Here is a 20,969-nt window from a genome sequence, read left to right on the forward strand (position 1 = left end):
ATCACGATTTTGGCTAATTTTAATAAGTTAAACTCATCTTATTCAGACTGTTGTGTGCTACACGTAGGCCTACATCTAACTAAAATCACGTAGATCTAGATTCTGTGCAAAAGCGTTCCCGTATGAAACATTCGTTTTTCGTTCTTGATTATATGCAGACCTCTACACGTCTGTTAGACTTTTCTTTTGACATACGTTAGTGTTTCACAAATAGGGGCTCATGCATTGAAAATTTACAAAAATAGGAGGAAAAGGTAGAATGAGTTTGGCCCATGTACAATATTTTTAGAATATCTACACAACACTTGACGACGTAGACTAATAAATACTACATTATGTAAACGTCACGATGTCACGCATTAAAAATCACGCGCGACAGGCAGATAGAACGGGAATGACGTAAACGTCACTCGAACGTTGCGCGTGTTTCTAGCATTTGAGAAAACTCCATCACAGAAACCGTTATGATTTGCCAAAACAACATTGATGAATGGAGACGATTATGCCGAAGAATCCGCAGGACTCGGAATTAATAATGTCTTGTTTATGATTTTGATAAGTCTTTTTCTAGTTTGGTATATTTTTTTAAGAAAAAATCAGGGAACAGAAGATATGGAACGAACTCTTCCTACTCTTCCTAAAGCGATTCAAGAGCAATTCAAAAAGTTGATTTTGTGTAAACATGGCAACAACAAATACCAGTGCAAATCGGGATGTGCAATTCGAGAACTAAGGGACTTGATTTTTAGTCAACCAAAGAAAGATGTGACAGGCATGACCTTGGAGGAGAGATCTCGTCTTCTGCTGGATGAGTTATTCAACGAGAGAAATAATGCCAACATAGATCTCTTGTTGAGGAGGGAAATAGACGAACTGGTTGGTATAAAGTAACTGGTCTGTTTATTCTTACCTTACCTTAACATTATAGCCTGTCGTGATAGAGTTTTTAACACATTCAAGAAAAAATTAATTAAGGAGTTTTATTGCTAACAACTGACCATTTTATTATGGTTGATTCTTAATATCCCTGGTAACATTGTTTTCCTCGTCATATCTACATAGGAAAAATTCTGTGAGGTCTGTGTCTCATTTTAACTATTTTTAACAAAATTATGGGCTCATAGTAGCAAAAAACCTTAACTGTGGGTAAGAGATACTAAAGAGTGGGTGAACTACCGGTTACCCTATTCAGTTCCCAAAATTTAGAGAAAAGGCATGACATGGTTATGTCGTAGTGAATTTAATTCTAAAACTGGCATGAAATGCGTTTTTGAGTCACTTCATTACCTTCTTTTTCTCAATCGCTGAATTCTGCACACCAAGCTTTTCCACGCTTTTCTGTAGTGTGCCATAGCCTGAGTTTGAAAAAGCTCATGCCTGTCTATTCTTTAATGTTTCTTATGACTGCCTTTATAGCTCACTCCTTCAATTGTGAATAAATTTTAATCATTCCAAAACTATCATTGTTAATAATTAAAACTGGAATCATTAAATTTGCGCTGCGTGGAAATAAATAAATAAATAAATAAATAAATAAATAAATAAATAAATCGCGTCACCATGCCTTTTCAGCTGGGTATTCCGCCTCTTCTTGTGGTCAGCTCGTTTGGTCACTTGGTGGGATTGAAAGCGTTAATAGCAGCAGGAGCGGACGTTAACACTCGCAGCAAAACGGTAAGGAACGGCCGATCTTTTTCTGATCTGTATAATATATATATATATATATATATATATATATATATATATATATATATATATATATATATATATATATATATATATATATTTTTTTTTAATTTTTTTTATTCACAAAAAGACAAACAAAAATACATATGTAGACACACACACTAACACACACACACACACACACAATAACACACACAAGACATTCATTATACATTAAGTAAACATGTAGATAGCCGGACTACGTACGAAACAGTATATTACAAGTGATGCTGCACATAGCAAGATACCAACATTTTACATTTCACATAAGAAATTAGCGAAAAAGTAAGGTAAATTTATAAGTGGAGAAACTAGTCAAAAATAGAATCCCAGGTTCTCCACTCTGTAAGAAAATGGCCTAATTGAAGATTTTTTTGAGAAACATATTTTTCTAATTCGAATTTTGTTTTGATATATAAGAGAAGGGAAGGGAAGGTCGGCTGCATTTTTCTTTTAAAACAAGTATATATATATAAAATTTGGAGACAAGAATAATGTAATTTAGAGGCTTGAAATTTGTTTTGGATACTCCAAAAAGTATATTTTCATCATAGAGTGTAATTCTTTCATCAGTTTTGTTAGCAATCAAGCGTTCCATTTCAGTCCAAATGTTTCTTATTCGATAGCAATTTAAAAATACATGTCGCAAATCTTCCCTCTCCGCTCCACAGATAAAGCATTTCTCTGACACCTCAATACCGATTCTTTTCAGGTATGACCTAACTGGTAAGATTCTAAAAATTATTCTGTATTGGAACCATTGAAGTTTTGTTTCTCGTGTAACATAGAAACAATTCTCGTAAACATACTTCCAAGTGATATTTATATTTAGATCTAGGTTCCATTTCCTTTCGTGTACCAAGTTTTCAGGAGCTTCACTCATGAGAACCTGATAGAAATCTTTACACCCATTTCGACTCTTTAAAAGTAGCTGAACCGGCTGAGGAACATAAGGAAATAAAATATCTTCAAAAACTTCTTCATTGTTCTTTTCTTTTAGCCTACATTTTAAACTGTTACGTATTCCAAAATATTTTAGATCACATACTCTTTGAAATCCAAATTTCCTTTCCAGTTCAGCTTTGGTTAAAAATTTTCCTTCGTTGAAAAGATCGCCAATTATTCTTATACCCTTATTGTACCATTCTTTGTCCAATATTGATACCCCACCCAATTTTACTTTTCTATTATACCACAGAGGTTCAAGAGCAATATTGCTATTCATATCTTCTATACCGTATGTTAAATCTTTCCAGGAGATAATGACATCTTTCCAAAACCTGTTATTGCAATTGCGTAAGAGTATATCTAAATAATCATTTCCATAGTCAAATATATTCCAAATATATTGTAAATCAAAGGTGCTCTGGAGAATAGTGTTATAAACGTTATTTTTAAGGTATAGTCTTCTTATCCATGTACATTTTAATGCCGTTATGAATTTACTTAAGTCTGTCATTTTTAGGCCACCATATTCATAATCCTTTACTATCTGACCTCTCTTTACCTTATCAATTTTGCTACCCCAAATGAATTGGAAAAAAATGGAACTTAGTTTTTTTATGAATACTGGATCTGGATTTGGCAGAAAAATGAAAAGATGGTTCAGCATTGGGATGATAAGGGTTTTTAAGATAGTAATTCTACCAATAGGGGTAAGTATTCTTCTATTCCAATGCCGAATCATACCCTCTATCTTCGGGATTTGTTTATCAAAGTTTAAAGTGACCATATCGTTTAAATTTACCGAGAATTCTATACCTAAGAGATTAAATTGAGTCGAACCCCAATCAAGTTTCCATCTAACGTGGTGAAAAACTTCCCGACTATATTTTCTTGAGCCAATCCACACTGGTTTAGTCTTGCTATTGTTGATATGGAGACCTGAAATTTTTGAGAAATAGTCTAATGTATGGAAAGATTCTAAGAAAGAAGACCTATTACCATCTAATATAAGGGTGGTGTCATCAGCATACTGGGTTATTTTAAATTCGGTGTCACCAAGTTTTATTCCGCAAATATCTTTATTATTCTTTATCATGATTGCGAGAATCTCAGCACAAAGCAGAAAGATATAGGGAGACAAGGGGTCCCCTTGACGACAGCCCCTCGAAATTTTGAAAGGCTCCGACAAGTGGCCGTTTTGTGTAACAGAGGCCTTGCTATCGTAATTAAGGATATGAAACCACCTTTTTATAGTTTCCCCAAAATTAAAAAAGTCTAAAAATTTATCAATAAAGCCCCAATCTACAGAATCAAAGGCCTTTTCAAAATCGATAAGAATGAGTAAAGCAGGAATATTTTTCTTTTCTGCGATATGCATTAGATCATAAATTAATCTTGTATTTTCCCCAATATATCTTCCGGCAATAAACCCGGACTGAGAATTAGAAATAATTTTATCAAGATAGAGTTTCATTCTTTCCGCTATGCAGCCCGAGATCATCTTGTAAATAACATTTAAAAGGGTTATAGGCCTCCAATTTTTTATAAATTTTCTGATTTTATCGGCTTTTGGAATACAGGTAATAATCCCAAGATTTTGACTCGCCATCATTTTCTCATTGATGAAAATTTCATTAACTGCTCTATTTATAAAACTATGTAAATCATTCCAAAAAAATTTATAAAACTCTGCAGTAAAGCCATCAGATCCAGGCGATTTGTTATTTTTCATTTTTTTCAGCACCCTCAAAAGTTCCTTTGAGGTAATTTCGGTTTGTAAATATTCCTTATCAGGCTCGCTTAATTTGGGGACATCTAAATTTGCAAAAAATAATTCTAGGTCTACCTCTTCTAATTGATTAGTTTTTGACGAGTAAAGGCGTTCATAAAATAACTTTGCTTCATTTAGTATAAGTTTTTGATCAAATATTGTTGTTCCGTCTGGTAGTTCTAAATTCTGAATAGTTTTATTGACATAATTTCTGGATTCAAGTGAACAAAAATATTTCGTAGGCTTCTCTCCTTCCTCAATCCATCTGCATTTTGCTCGGACGAGGACTCCTTTTAGTTTTTCTTGTCTGATATTTTTCAACGCCTCCCTCTTAGCCTCAAGTTCGTCCAAAGAATTTTCATTTGGGTGGTTCATTTCCATTACATAAATTTCTCTTTCTAGTTCTAATTCTTGCCTGTCCCTTTGTTTTTTCTTGAAAGAGGAATGGGAAATTGTCATTCCTCTAATTTCCATTAAAAGCATTTCTAAAAATAAGGAGTCATCAATAGTGAAAGATATTTGTTCGTTTGGAATTTCTGTAATATTTTCTTCGGCGTACACCGGAACTGCATATTGAACTTTTGTTCTCTTAATTATGTCCTTCACTTTACTCACATATTCCTCATCTTTTAAGAGGGAACTGTTAAATACCCAAGTGCCTTTGCCCTTAATAAATTTATTTAGCTTTAATTCTAATTCTGTATAATATTTTTAGCTGCTTGCGTAGATACACATCTATGACATATTGATGAATACAACTCACTGGCTACTGCCTTACTGAAAATACAAACGATCTTCCTTGCCACTGTGTTCTGATTAAAATGTTGGTAAGGACCAAGATTACAGTGAGTAGGGCCTATTTTTGAGACGGGTCTACATTGCGTCATTTTTATTTCCTTTCAGTTTAATGCGTTCATATTTGCTGAATGACTACATAATTGTTCTTCTTTATTTGCACGTAATTGCATGGAAAACAGGGTTGCGCAGTTATGTGAAATCCCATCTGAATGTCTTCATTTTCACCGTTACTGGGATACTTCATTTTATATCGATTAATTCAATTTGTTTACTTATTTCATGCACTAACCAGGATGGGAGCTCCGCGCTCATTCACGCTGTTAAATGTGGCAACCCGACAGTTATGCAGGAACTTTTGCAACATGGTGCCGATCCTTCATTTGAAGATAACGTAAGTTACACTTTACCATTTTCGAAGACAATAGTCTTTGGATCTTATAGTATAGGCCTTGTGTAATAAACACTTTTACTTGTGTAAGTTATGAATTGGATACTTTAATTCGAATGTTATACTCTTAACTACAAGTTGGGCGAGTTTCGATCACCTCCACCTTTCCTCCTACATCATTTTCCCCAAGTTTTTTTTTATCCATGGTCATTAGTTTTTTGGGGTGATTGGGTCTTTTCCAGGAAGGCATGAACCCCCTCATGGTGGCAGTAATGAAGAAAGACTCGGGGCCGGTGAACGTTCTGTGGCAGTACAAACACAAACTGGATATCAACCGATCTAATAAGGTGACAGCGCATATCAAACATTTTTATTAAGACGAATTTATATATATATTAAACAGTAAGATAATTTGGTAAATATAAACCACATATCTAACACTCTTCAGTCTATCAGCAGAATCCGGTTTGCGCTGACTGTTTGATAAATAACAAACCACAAGTTATTTGCCAAATGATGTTGACTGAATGTTTTCCGTTTGCCTCTGCTTTCAGCTTTGGCTGTCCACCGTCAAATATTGTTAAATTAAATCAGAGTCAGATATTCATAACTTCTTCATCTTATTGAAATCTAAGGGATAAAACGTTGATAAACCAAACACATTCAGATAGTGGTATTTTGTAAATATTTTCTGATTCAAATCCTCGAGGATAAGCCGTGGATTAGACATTACCAGTATCCATAATGATATTTTCAGAGAGGCTACACGGTGTTGATGATCGCCGCAGACAAGAACTGGGAGAGCTGTGTCAACATGCTGATATCCGCGGGCGCCGACAAACACAAGCAGGCCAACGTAAGTGCGGGCGGGATGATGATGATGATTGCTTTATTTTCCCAGATAGTCCTTAATTTGCTTTCAGTGAGATTTTATTTAATTCAGTTATTTATTTAATTTCCTTTTTATATATTACAGTGCAAAATTTTAGCATCTGTGTTGATTGGACGAAAAAAGTTCTGCAATGAATATCACTTGCAATGATAATTTGACAACTGTAATTAAATAAATTCTTATTTGCCGTGGTTGATTCTTACAGGACGGATCTACTGCCCTGATGCTTGCAGCCGTGCATACTGACAACATCAAGACAGTGGAGAAATTGGTGGCAGCGGGCACCAACCTTCTTCAGGAGGATTTCGTAAGTCTCCGCCCCACCTGCTCCCTCTCTCTCTCTCTCTCTCTCTGTTCATGTGTGTTTGGCGAAGAGAGAAAAATAAACAGAATTCCCAGTGTAATGTAGTGTAATACATCTTTTTAGAAGTCTTAGATTTGTTGCAGATCTGATAAATAGGATCTGATTAAATAAAGTTTCATGAAGCCTCGATTCTGAACTTGCACCCAATTAAGAACAATGGTTCCAAGCCGACCAAAGACATTTTTTAAAATATGACCTCAAATTATGATTCGGTATAACATACATCCAGACTTTGAGTTTTTTATTTGATGTGAACAGATCGGCCGCACGGCTATATGCAGGGCAATTCTTAGCGAGCTAACAAATGCATCAATTGGTGGGAACAACAAAGTCGGCACAGAGACCAAGGCGGCCGAGTATCTGCTGAGTAAGCTGACCAGTGCCATGAGGGAGAAATACATCGGGGTAGGTCTGCCACTGAAAAGTGATATAGATTTCTAATTAGCCAATTGGCAATTGACCGCGCTAGGAATTGTGTGTAGCACACGAATTAGGAAATGTAGATTGTTTTATATGAGCTTCACTTTCATCGTCGGCGTAAAGTTGTATTCTGCATTTTTACGATTCCAGATAAAATTTAAAAAAAAAAAAGTGCCAAGAAAGGTGCCAAAATATTGAAATATTGAAAAATAAGAATGAATTTTTGAATGTTCGGTTAGGTTGTTACATGTATATCTGACAATCACCTTGCCGTAATCGCCAGTTGGCTTACCCTTATGATATCTTGATATTCAATGATTATTTATCTATTATACAACCGTGGACTTTTTAAACACTATACTTACGTAGGGGAGAGCGGGGTTGGTTGGAACAGTTTTCACCTTTTTTGCGATATCTCAGCAGTCAAAGCTTTGGGGACAAAAATAAAAAATCTGATAGGGGAAAATTATATGCCGCACTTATCTATGAAATAAAACATCAAGTAGGTCTTTTTATTTTAGAGTAATAAATGCTCAAAGTTGGCTCCTAAAACGTTCCATCTCACCCCACCCGCGGGGTCAGTTGGAACAGGCAGTGGGGTGAGTTGGAACAAGAGGGCGAGTTGGAACGCTTGCATATAAATTCAAAGTATAATTCATTTTAAGAGTAGTTTTATCTATATTAATTTCCCAACAAGTACGTGTTACTTTGTATTCGTATCTCCATAGTTTGTAAGCATTTTTTACTTTTACAATTTGCTTTCAAATAGTCTTTTCGATGTATAAACCATATCCAGTTACACTTCATTTCATAATGATAACAAAAGTGGTGTAGTTTAAGAGAAAAGAAATTGAACTCCTATAACTCAACCTATTAACAACAGTATGTTAGACCTACAAATGAAAACTGTATCTCTTTCAACTCAACAACTCAGAATCAAAATTGCAGTTCTGACATATGTAGGCCCTACACTTGGTCAACCTTTGTACAGTCTTCATGTGACCACTTTAGACAAACAATGCATTTAACCCAATGCTCTTTTGGTCGGCTGTTAATGAACGGCTCCCCACAAACCAGACATGGCCACTCTTCTTCTGACTCAGAATCGCTGGTCATCTTTAATTTCCCTTTTCTTGATTTTCTCTATCGACTAGAAATCTTAAACTGTTTTTTATTTTTGTTGCGCTTGTCCTTTTTAATTTTGTTGGGCTTGGCCTTTTCTTTTTCGAGTAGCTCATTTTCAGGTGTGTCAGTTAGTACTGCACTGCATCGTTTTCTTCTTTTAATCTTTGGAATGCGACGGTGAGCCTTTGGAAAGGGTCTAATTATTGCTGGACTTGAGCTGTTTGGGGTTTTTCTTAAGTGAGCTTTAGTGTGCTGTAGCACCTCTTCCGGTGAGGGCAACTGAGATTTCAACTGAATCTTTGTCTAAGTTACCAGGTGAATGTTTGTCTTTTCTGGCGGATTTTGTACCGTCGTTCACTAAACATTAACAGCAACCCCCAATCCATTACACAAAACATTTAAAACCACATCGGCAGAATTGGTGTTGTATAGTTTATCCATAACATAGGCTCTCAGCTAGAATATTTTCATTTTGCCGCGAAAAGCAGAGTAATAATCAACATTTCCTTCCACATCTAAAAGCAATTTATCGCAAAAAGCAACAGTGGGCATGCAGACCCCTTTAGACCAAATAGCTAGGAACTGCATTTAACAAGCAATGACCCCCCCCCCCCCTTGTATCTTCTACACGCATGTACATTCCGGCATCTTGGAGATGTTCTATCAGCTAGATTCCGTCTCCAGTTGGAGTTGTACTGGGTTACTACGTTACTACTCTCTTCAAAGTTGAAATTAAAACATTTAGAGAGGTTTAAAAAATGAAAAACACCGTGCGGGGTGGGTTGGAACACCCCTGACAGTGTTCCAACTGGCCCCATGTCAAATGTTCCGACCAGCCCCCATGACGTCATGGCCTACTTATGACACTGTATTTCTTTAACACGTGGGAAGTGATTAAAAAAAACAACAGCCTTTTGAACATCAAGGTGGTCCTAATCGCTATGCACAATTTCAGTGATATAATCCTTATACTTAAGTTTACAGTACGATGAATGTCAAAAATATGAAAACTTACTTCGAGTAGCGAAAATAAGTTTTTTTCGCATAAAACTTTTACTGCATTTTCGAAACTTCCACAAGTTTACCGGATGAATGACCATGCCACGTGACATTTTTATGCTGAAGGAGCACATGATCGGTCTTGTGATTTAAGAAATAAAGCCAATGTTCCAACTTACCCGCGTTCCAACCCACCCCGCTCTCCCCTACTAGACCCATTGCTTTGAAACATAAGGAGTCGGGAGAGTCAGGTCTTTCACCAATAATACATTATATGTACGTAACGGACGTGTTCACAAAGGTATACATCTTCTCCTTAGCAAACACTTTAAGGCACAGTGACACAATAAAGGCATGCTGTAAACGCATCCATTATTTGATATTGTCTAGAATGCAGTTTTAAAGCATACACACTAACCTACCACATTGTGACCTTAATCAGAGGCGGGTCCAGCTAATCAGGGACGTACCAAAGGCCTCCAAGCTCGCTCCGGAAGAATACTATTGCAGCACCCTCTTCCCCGTGCTGGCCTGCCTGACCAATAACAACACCAACAAGGACAACTTCTACCGCCATAAAGTGATCGTTGACCTCGTGCACGTCATCAACACCTTTACGTCGTCCGAGGAGATTTGCGAGTCGGCGTGTTACATGATGTGCTCCCTGATGAACGACCCCGAGGCGGAGAACTCTCAGGTCAGCAGGGGGGTCCAGTGCAGGTTCGTCCAGCAGTTTGTCCAGTGCCGCGGCCCGGAGGCGTGCCTGAAAATTCTCGACGTGTTCGTGAACAGCGGGAAGTGGGGCGACAGCAGCGCTGTGGGCGCTTTCCTCACGATAACCTTTGCCTCCGAGATCCCCGAGGGCCTCAAGTGGCTCCGAAAAAAGTACTACCTCCTTGCGCCCCATGTCACGAAGTTCGAGGAGTTGGTGAAAGCGGCGAGTTTTACCGAGTCGGAACTGAAGCTGGTTGAGCTGATTTGGTACAGGTTTAAGGACATCTTCAATTACGTGGCGAAAGAACGATCGGAGGTTGTCTGCAAAGAACTGCTGGCCATGGAAACGGCAAGGCGAAAGAAGAAGAAGAAAAAGAAGAAGAAAGATAAAACTAAGCTAGACGACGACGATGATGATATTGCCCGCAGGAATCAGGAACGTCATGGAGATGCGGATGTGAGTTATCTGGAAGTGTCTCAAGATGATCTGGGCTCGAGCACAATACCAATGCCTCTCTATTGGGATCTACACATGCATGCTGATGGAAGCCGTCGCCCTGTTAATTTCGGCGACACCACGACGATTGTGACAACCATCCTTGCCGGCGAGGACCGCGAGCTGGATGATGATGGGACGAAGATGTTTACTGGTACCCACGCGGCTCTTAAGTGCCAAACAGGAACCGTTTCCAAGAGCAGCGACCAACTGCATAGACCAGGGAAAGGACTTGCCAAATGTGGCACAGATAAAACGAATCTGGCACCTGACTCCCAGCACAACAAGTCCCATGAATTGAACACAGCAACACGCCATGCGAAAATAAACGAGAGTGGTAAAGGGGAAAATTTTGACAAAATCACGTCAATGTTTCAAGTAAAGGCAGGTGGTGCAACTGAACCTCTGGAGGTCATAGATACTAAGCAAGATCAGGAATCTGAAGAAGAATGTGTTGATGCAAGTACTGTAGATTACACTTCTGAGCCGGAAGAAAACAGCAGAGCTAACAATAATGGCGGTGGCGGTTTTATGAAAATGTTGTGTTCCATCAAGGACTTTTTCAAAGGGGAAAAACAACCAAAAGAAAACGCACCGAAAAACAAATTACTTAAGCCCGGTAAATCTACAGAACGCTTGCATGATGAGCCACGAACACCAGGGAAAAAGGCCGAGAAGGTCAAATGCAAGGGTAAAAACAAACATTCAGAGGAGACGGCTAAGGGAGGACGCTTACATATAGTTGATAAACAAGATGTTAGCAAGGGGGGAGAACAGCTAATACCTGCCGAAAATAAGGAAGCAAAGTTGAAAGGGATTAAGTCAGAAATATCACAAGAAAGGAAAGTGGGCTACAAAACAGAAGAGGAAATGAAGACTGAAGAGGTAAAACACGAAAAACAATACCCCAAGAAAGCGGAGGTCAAAACTGAAAAACAAGTCGCAAAGAAGGTAGACGTAAGCACAGAAGAACCACACTGGAAAAAGGAAGCGAATTCATACGCTTCCAAGGTAGCCATGCGCAACAACTCCGAGACTCCTTTGACGCCAGATAAACCTCCGAAGTCGGGAGCCAGCCCTGGCAACCGTCAGGATCCATCCCATAAAGAACGAGAGGGAGAAATTGCTGGAGATACAAAACAACCGCAATTGCAGCAAACCCCCTACAACATGGTGTCTAATATACCTCGAAGATACATAGGACCCTCACGTCTTCCCGCAAGCCAATTTCCCTATACATTAGGCCGTTGGCCTTACCCTCCTTCAGGATCATCCAATAACATGGACGAGAAAGCTCAAAGAGTGCGACAGTATTTTACGACCGGCCAAGCTAGTAATAAGACCGAGGATAATGCCAAACATGCACAGCCAGCATCTTCTAAACCGCAGATGACAACTAATACAACAGCACATCAGGACGGACAAAACACCGCTGGTGGTAACCAAAGCCCTTTGAAAACTGGTTGTTCTTCACAACAAACATCTGCACCAGTGCACGCAGCCAAGAAAAATGTTCAAAGTAAAGACCAGCCTTCGCGGATCCCGCTTCCTGTGCAAGGCGATAAAAAGCAAACAACTCCAGCGAGGACGGAGACAACACAGGCAACCGTTAAAGAGACCAAACAAGAATCTGTCCGACCGAAAACGGAATACACTGACAACATTCAAAATAGAAAGATTCTAAAAGCTACTCGGAAGTTGAACCGCGATGAAAATGAGCAAGAAACTCAAGGCGATAAAACCCAAGGCGTGCCAAGTTCTTTACAAGGACAGGAATACAAAGAAAGCTTAGATTTGGATAGCAAAGTAAACCCTGACGACGATAACAATATCGGTGAGGAGAAGGAAGAAAAAAACGAGTGTCAGCTCAAAGCAGAAGCTAACGAAAGTGGTGCAAGCAGTAGCATAGATAACAGCGATATTGCTTGGCTTTTGGCGGGAAAGCCGCCACGTCCACGAGAACCAAGCAAAAATGCAAAACTTATGATGAAGAAGTCGGACAAAAGAGAAAAACGTCGCATTAAGAAAGAAAATCAGAGGATCAAAAAGCAGATGATGAGGCTGACGGACGCGGAACTCGCTGAGATAAAACAGTGTGCAGAAGAGGGATTGGAACAGAACAAAGCCAAGAATGAAAATGCCCAACCAGCTCGGGATGAGAAAGAAAAACATGCCGAGAAGACCGACGTCGAGCCCGCAGCTGTTGGTATGGTGACATGTGAAGCGGGAAAGAAAGTTTCAACAAAACCAAAGGAAAAAAACGATTCCAAGAGCGCAACCATCTATCTCAAAGGAAATACTTACGTGAAAGAGAAGGAGCGAGTCCAGAGTCACAGCGGACACAAGACCTTTGCAATTGATGGAATCGAAGACCTTAAGCCTGGCTATCCGGGTTATCTCTTTGATGGTTACAGGAGATGGTACTTGACTGGCAATAATGAATATAAATACGTGAGGCCCTCCAGGCAACAGCGTCGACGAGCTTTTGGAATTGGACCAAACAGTAAGCCATCTCATCACAGAGAACCGTACACACCAACCAAGTGTGACATTGGAGAAACATCAACTGGTGGCGCGGATGACACTGGAAACACCACAGAAGACATAGACAGAACAGGCCGATTGTCACCCAGTGCTTCCCAAATGTGCAAACGCAGAGCAGAACAGCAACAACAGAAATCCAGTGTGAGTGACGAGTACGGTAATAAACCCACAGCAGACACAAGGAGAGCCGGATTTTGCGTGGAAGATTTACAACATCTACGTGATGAGAAAATAGTTGCTCCGTTGAAACAGAGGTACGGAGGCGGTAACAACAAAAAGAAGGACAAGAAGTTGAAGAAGAAAGGAAAGAACAAATTTACACCGGTATTTGAAGGTCCACTGGAGTCAAATTTGAAAGGAAGCCAGATCGCGCATGCATCAGGGGATAGATCATCTCAGACAAAGCTGTCGTTTTCTATGGACGACTCCAGTGTAATAATGTACAATCCAGACATCCCTATTACTCATATGGAAGGAGAGATCATGGCCGTTCAAACGGCGGCTGAGCTCGGAATTTTGAGCGACATTGACGACAGTCGCACCAGTCTTTACACCGACCAAATATCCTCAGAAGCTGAATGTTACCCAAAAGTCACACAAACCCCTCCCTCAGCGAATACTGTTTTGTATGCCGACTTTCTGAAAGATCTCCCGCAGTCCACTCCAACCAAGAAAGCCCAAGAGTCACATAAAGAGGTGACCACTGGTACTGCTAAAAGTGCATCTTCTATACCAGCTGAACAGGATGTCGACCCACCTGTGTGTCCAGCAACATCCATCGACCATAAACAATGCCTGCCACTGTCTGAAAAAGTAGAAGCTGCGAATGATCAAATGTTTTCAAAGGCCGATATGGCACGCGTTGATAACAATGACACAGAGGAAAACAAGCAAGAGTTTGAGACCGTCACCGGGCGCAAGAAAGCGTGGAATAATCCAAAGGGGACCAACAAACCACGGCTGAAAAAGACAGTGTCTTTTAATGGTCCCCCTTCCCCAACAGCACGAAAGCAATTAAGATACGATGATGCAGATGTCAACGATTGTCAGTCTAAGATAACAGGAGACAGATTAGATAAGAAAGATGGAAACGTTCCGGGCAATATTACTCCGAGTGAAAAACAGAAAGCCGAGGTGAACGGAGTTAAAGATCACAAAGTAAAACAAGATGATGCGCTCACCCTAGAATCAATTGCCGCAACATTGGCACAGGGGGCCACAGGAACACAGAGCACAGTCAAGGACAAACAAACACAGGTCCACAGTACAGCTAGTAGGGTTTTACCACTGAAGGTGATGTCATTGGCAAGAACTCAAGAAGCAACCAAAGGGAAGACACCCAAGGCACTATGTGCCACTGTCCAGGTGCCTGCGCTGAAGACGCTTGCAAAAGCTCAGCAACCTCTCAAGCAAAAAGCTGCTAAAGTGCCAAACAGGCTGCCTCCCCGGATGATAAAGCCTCTTGCAAAAACAAACTTCTGGCAACAAATCGAAAACCAACACTCAGACGGGGACAATACCAATGTGACAGCTGATACAGAGAGGGATGATGAAGTTGTCACTTCCTCCATGGGCGGACATGTGAATATCAACGAAAATGAGCAAGTTGTGGATGTAGGGCACGAAGAAAACACCGCACACCTCACAGTGCAAGCAGATGAAGAAAAAATCCTGAATGTTTTTAGTTCTGAGAACACCGATGACAGCAACTTAAAGGGTGAAGCTCCAAGGGTCGACTTTACGCCAAATATAATTGAAGACAACTTGGACAAGTGCAACAAGGAGAAGATTGTGAATATCAAGTGTGGAATGGACAGCGACCTAGTGATTGGTGGCCATCGGTGCGTATCACCTCTGAGCTTTGACGACGGCATGGACAAAAGTAACAAGGAAATAGACCTGACGTATGACAGCCACGCCATAAAATCCAACAGCCAACAGAGAGAGTTTGAAAGATTCCCGTTTGAAGAAAGCGATCCATATTTGACAGACCCTATAGTTGACGAGAAGGAAAGTAACGGACAGATAGTATTCCCAAGTTTCCACGGTCCGGACGTGGTAAACAATGCACTCAGAGCCCAGTTTGGTCAGTTGGCAGACGACAAATTTGGTAGTATAATGTGGGGACAGCAGCGCCACCAACCGTCAGCAATTGACACTCGCATATTCAACACCTTTACACCACCTCAAGTAAGGACCCTACCTCGACAAGATGGCGTCCAGCAGATACAAGAAGGATCCGTCCCCGATTTCTTGGCCACCATCTGGCGGGGCTGTCGCGAGCTCCCTTCAGTGCCTCAGCAGCAGTCGCGCCTGCCTATTTTCCAGACGTTGCAAAACAGTTTCCTAGGCCATCACAACGCCAACCAGAAAAACATCAGCCAGACAAACATGGCCACCATTGAACCGAAAACGGACGCCGCCGTCATTGTGACCAGCGGCTTGCCTTGGATACGAAAGAGTTTGCGATGGGCAGACAAACTGAACTTTTTGGTCGATCTGCCCAATGAATCGATACAGAGAGTTGGCAATATGGTGTTCTGCGAGAACGAGGACAAACTCTTCATCACCAACAGGTAGGACTGCCCAAATTAGTGAAATATAACACATGCATAGAATAAACATTTGCAACATTATTTATAAGTGATGATATGTAAAGAGGTCTTATCATGTCGAGTCAAGTTCCAGAGTGGTATAAATTCAAACTAGTAGCCAAAAGAGTTATATAAATGAAAACCAGATTAGGTGCCGTTTGTTAAACGTGAAGCAATTTTATGTTGATTATTTAATAAAGAATTATCCTCCCTACGTTTGAACGATATTACAGTGCTCAGCTCTGATAAGTATCGTATCCTTTAAAAGGGACTCCAGCAGTTCAGTAATGATCGGCCTGCTAGACGACGGGACAGAGGTCGCAGTGAAGAAAATGCCGGTGACCAACCACATCAACCTGGCAAACACCATGAAGTCACTGATGGGTTCTCAGATGGAACACAGTTACATCCTCAAGTACAGAGTGAGTGCCATCATGTCTTTTAACCATTATTTCGGAATTGCAGGTCATTTCAGTTATCTACTAGCTTACTCGTTAACGAAGTTAACGGTAAAGCGGTCGAACAGGTTTCTAATTATAAATTACTAGGGGTTCAGCTGAATAATAGGTTAACCTGGGGCGATAACATCACGAAGCTATTGAAAAAGGCACGTCAACGAATGTATTTCTTAAGGAAATTGAAAGCTTTTACCAGAAATGTGTTTATTTTAACGAACTTTTACAGGTGTGTTTTAGAGAGTATTTTAACTTATTCAGTAACTGTTTGGTATGGACGTGCAACTGTGGAGGAGAGGAACAAGTTGGAAAAGATCGTCGAAACTGCAGGGATTGTAATTGGAACAGATCTAACTCCCGTCCATACTATATATCTAGACAGGACTAAAAAGAAAACATTATCAATAATGACAGACAGTTCCCATCCAGCCCATACCCTTTTTAAATTTTTACCTAGCAATTCGAGACTCTTAGCTTTTAAGGGTAGTAAGCGATTTTTAAATAGCTTTTATCCTTCGGCAGTAACTATTTTTAACTCTAACATGTAATTTTAATTTTCATTTTTTATATTTCAATGGCGCTACTACAGGGCAAAAGATTCCCGATTTTATACATTTGTATTTTATTGGCTTAATAAATTATTATTATTATTATTATTATTATTATACTCTCGTCCTTTTAAGACACTGTTTTAATAAGTGGACAAACATTCAAAGGTTGACATATTCGCCACATTTTCCTACAGATTGATGGGTATAAGGGTTATCGTCAAAGGGGTGTACATAAGGTCTTCAATAATTTCAGGGAAAAAAACACGTAGGAAAAATGTACATGTACACGTTTCAATTCACAGAAAAAGACAATAAGATAACATACAATACAATATACAATAATTTCTGTATTCTTTCCAGGGGTTTGCCGTCCTGAACAAATATGCTTACATCGCGTCTGACCTGTGTGACTGGACGCTTGACCAGCACATCGATAACATCCGCAGGGAGAAGCGGTTCAATGAGACCACCGTCCAGCGCCTGGTCTGGCAGCTGCTGAAGGGTCTGGAGCACCTGCACAACAAGTGCCACATGGCACACATGTTTTTAATGGTACGGGTATCGGTATTTTTGCCGCTTTACTACCTTGTTCCTAATAGGAATAATGGTCTTCATTGCATGTCTTTTAATCCATCCCCTTGTTTTAATCAAAGTTTTATTTTTCTATTTGTGCTTTATTTATTTTCGAACTTTTTTTTGGTCGTATTGTATTAATTTGTTATTTTATTCTAACCTAGTTCATGTTAAACATGTACTACAATTTTTGTTGCTATTGATTAACAAACTTATTATATTATTATAAAATGTACAAGTAGGCTGGTATAAATTGCATTTTCAAGCTGAAAATCTAAAGATCATGCAATGCTCGTACCTGAACGTTATATGTTTTAGTTGTACTTTTTATGCCGGGAATCTATGAACCGATGGAAACCTTGTCTAGCTTTCTAAAAAGGATGTTTCACGCCTATACTTCTGTTTCATTTAAGTGATTTAAAAAAAAAATTTTTTTGATTTAATTAAATGCACATTTTCCTGGTTATGATAAAGGGATTTTACATTTTTGCTTGTTTTTATATTGCACTACTGCAATAAATACATTTCTTATCGTTTCAGCCGAAGCGAATTCTTATCGACGTCTTCGGCAAAGTTCAACTCGCTGGGTTCGGCATACTGCGCCCTCAACCTGTGCGACACCCTGGCACGGAGGGTGCCCCGGAAAAATGGGTCGGTACGTATCGTTTGGGTGTTACAGGGTTTCAGTTGAAGTATTTTAAAAGGGACTCCAGCTGTTTAGTAAAGATCGGTCCGCTAGACCGATATTTTTCCCCGTTTTTCACATAGTTTTAATCAATGGTTAGAATTTCTAAATCGACCCTTGCTAGATTGAATATTTGTGACTTAATGCTAAATGCTTTCACTGTCATACACATTCAGGAAAAAAGTATGTTTTCCATACTTTCAAATATCAACCATGTAAGTCTATATTTCAACAAACCATCACTCAAACGTTTTGTAGTACGGGCATGTTGTATTGGAACTGATTGAGACTTCAGTTCATATGACTTCGTTCTCAGGTTAAGTAGTGAGCCAATCAATGCTCGCAGTCAATGCTTCAGGACAGTTGCGCTCTCGGTTTTGTCTGTATTTCTGTATACCTGTTTTCTCTTAGATTCCCAGGCTGCCTGGCATCCTACTGAATGCCAAAGTGCCATTAACGGGATGCTTGTGTATAGCAACTACACTATGAAGTCGGACGTCCAGGTGGGTCGCGAACTAACTTATGTGGGTCTCTTCTTGGAATGTCTCTCCTTAATCAGCTTGAATTATTTTAATGAATTTATTAAAGCCCACAAATATGATTGCTTTTTTCAAACTTCTCTTAAAATCTGAACGTGGGTTAAATGTATTTTTAAGAGTGGTGAAAATTTGAAATTTAACTATTGGCGTTGGGGATTGCGACGCCCCGCTGGACTTAATAAAGAATGGCAGCCTGACGCTTTCAGTGCTTAAAGACTGTATCACACCATTTCTCCTCGGTTATAATCTTATTCTTCTCCTTTATTTATTTGTCTCTATATATTTATCTATTTACCTGAAGGTGGCGGGTATGCTGACCCATTACATTCTCTCGGGTGGTCTGCATCCATTCGGTGCCAACTTCGTGGACATTCAGCTGAACATCACCCGCTGCTGGCCACGCTGGGTCTTCCTCGGCCACGAGGCCCAGGAGCTCGTGCGGTGCACCCTGATGTCCAATCCTGAGGAGAGAGTCACCATCTCCGAGGCGCTTAGGCATCCATTCTTCTGGCCGGACAACAAACGCAGTGATTTTTTACAGGCTGTCGGGCTTGAGATTGACATAGAGATACAATACAGGTGTGTGTGTGTGTGTGTGTGTGTGTGTGTGTGCGTTCGTGTGTCGGTGCGTACATGTGTGCGTGCCTGTGCTTGCATGCGTGTGTTCGCACACGCGTGGAGGGAGAAAATGTTCTATATTATGAAAAAATGAAGTAAATTTACATTACAATTATGTTTCAGCTCACTTACGGACTTTTTTATCTTTTTTATTTGTTTTTCACTTATTTTCATGTCATATTTCTCAATTTTCACAGGAGCCAGACCTTTCTCCAGCTCAATGAGCGACTTAATAACGTGGCGTTCAATGCCATCAAGAAAGACTGGGTAGGTTTTGTGGTTGGAAGCAAGGTTCAAATATTCTTTTATTAATATGAACAGTTCGTCAAGGGGCTGATACATTAAAAAGAATAAAAACGCAAGTTTTGATTTTCTTTTCCGTACTGTGGCTTTGTGCTTTCAATCAAATCCTAAAGCAAAGTTTGTTGTTTTAGAATTGGCCTTCAAATTAATTAATTTGCAAAGCTTTTTATATCATAAAAAACTAATGTTGATGTTTTTCCGTCTTATTTCAGCTTTCTGCTATAGATACTGGCTTACTTTCTGATCTGCGCAGCTTTGGAGTATTCCAAAACAACATGGCGGACCTTCTTCGGTTTATCTACAGCTGCAAGGTCCATGCCGACAACTTGTGAGTAGATTTTATTTTACATATTCCAAGAATCGCAAGAATGCAGACCTTCGTTACAATGAAAAATAAACACTTGAGTGACAAATCTGCCGCGCTTGTTATCCTCAACAGGGCCTCCGTACCTCATTTCAACTCTTATTATTTATTAATTAATTAATTATTTATTTTATTTTATATTATCCATTTATTTTCCAGGACTCCTACCAGCAAGGACATTCTCAAGGACGGCAGCTACTTTCTGCGTACCTTCCCTGCCCTACTGATAGGAGTGTACAGAGTCATCATTCTCACCCCCACTTGGCGCACGAAACCAATACTTCAAGAGATTCTGAGTTAATTGTGACAGAGAAGCACATAACCCTATTGCGACAGAAGGGATTTGTTACTGCAACTTTGACTGCGTTCCCATAAACCTATCGTATTAACTGCATCTATCTAACTCTGCGGGGTTCTCGATGAATTGCTTTCAGTGTAATCAGCTTACTTGTCTGGCACGCCCCCTCGAGTTACTAGGAGGCAATTGACTATCGTGAATTACCCCCTAGCAGCTTCATTAGGCGTGCCAGATATTCATATATATTTATCTTATTTCACTGAATGCAAATTAGAGAGAATCCCCGCAGAGTTAGATCGATCCAGCTAGTGCGATGGGTTTATGGGAACGCTCCCAAGTTTTTTCTAAAATCTACTTCATTTTATTTGGTGCTAAAGACCCGATACAATATAAATTCATTGAATTCTAAACATGGTATTATTGATTCCGAGGTGCTGTGATAGATTTTTTTCAAATTATGGAGTATTTTATTTTGCGAGAAATATATATTTTAAAAAGCAGAAAAACCATATGAACAAAAAGCATATCTACAACTGTGACAAAAATTTATTTTGTTTTTTAATATTCGTATCGCGAGCTATTTTAGATACAATACAGTGTAAGGAGCTGCATGTCTTTTAAATTCAACTTTCCTTTCAACTTTTAAGTTCGGTTTGGTGTTTGTGATGTCCATATTATGTACGAACTGTCGAGTTTTCACGTACAGTTTCGTAGAATAGTAATGATAAAAAAAAAACAGAATAAAAGTGCTAATATTATAAACTTTACCTGATATACATGCTATAAATACATTTGATATAGATTTTAT

At 39.5% G+C, this 20,969-nt stretch overlaps 1 protein-coding gene across 3 annotated transcripts; it reads left to right on the forward strand.

Moving 5' to 3' along the window:
* Window positions 1–232: 232 nt before the first annotated feature.
* Window positions 233–20,937, forward strand: LOC106155368 (uncharacterized). 3 transcript variants are annotated; one of them, XM_087010383.1, is made up of 16 exons: window positions 238–876; window positions 1,573–1,674; window positions 5,532–5,630; window positions 5,870–5,974; window positions 6,385–6,483; window positions 6,725–6,826; window positions 7,142–7,288; window positions 9,870–15,757; window positions 16,044–16,197; window positions 17,142–17,333; window positions 17,895–18,009; window positions 18,451–18,542; window positions 18,880–19,157; window positions 19,394–19,463; window positions 19,712–19,827; window positions 20,023–20,937. In XM_087010383.1, exons 1-16 carry the CDS (start codon window positions 487–489, stop codon window positions 20,162–20,164), a joined length of 8,091 nt encoding a protein of 2,696 aa, XP_086866509.1. In that variant the 5' UTR covers window positions 238–486; the 3' UTR covers window positions 20,165–20,937. The 3 variants fall into 3 exon arrangements, 2 of the variants coding, with proteins under 2 accessions (XP_086866510.1, XP_086866509.1); XR_015333744.1 differs by lacking the exons at window positions 18,451–18,542; window positions 19,712–19,827; window positions 20,023–20,937 and having other exon boundaries at window positions 236–876; XM_087010384.1 differs by lacking the exons at window positions 17,142–17,333; window positions 17,895–18,009; window positions 18,451–18,542; ... (2 more) ...; window positions 19,712–19,827; window positions 20,023–20,937 and having other exon boundaries at window positions 233–876; window positions 16,009–16,186.
* Window positions 20,938–20,969: the final 32 nt, after the last annotated feature.

Source organism: Lingula anatina, chromosome 4 (genome assembly GCF_051362555.1).
Source record: "Lingula anatina isolate TDL-2025a chromosome 4, LinAna3.0, whole genome shotgun sequence".
Classification (NCBI taxonomy): domain Eukaryota; kingdom Metazoa; phylum Brachiopoda; class Lingulata; order Lingulida; family Lingulidae; genus Lingula; species Lingula anatina.

Excerpts from the sequence above, each read along its gene's own strand:
- LOC106155368 (XM_087010383.1), top strand. The coding sequence starts at position 487 with ATGAATGGAGACGATTATGCCGAAGAATCCGCAGGACTCGGAATTAAT. Across the intron at positions 5,631-5,869 it reads ATCCTTCATTTGAAGATAAC|GAAGGCATGAACCCCCTCAT; the intron begins GTAAGTTACACT and ends GGTCTTTTCCAG. Across the intron at positions 17,334-17,894 it reads TGGCACACATGTTTTTAATG|CCGAAGCGAATTCTTATCGA; the intron begins GTACGGGTATCG and ends TTATCGTTTCAG.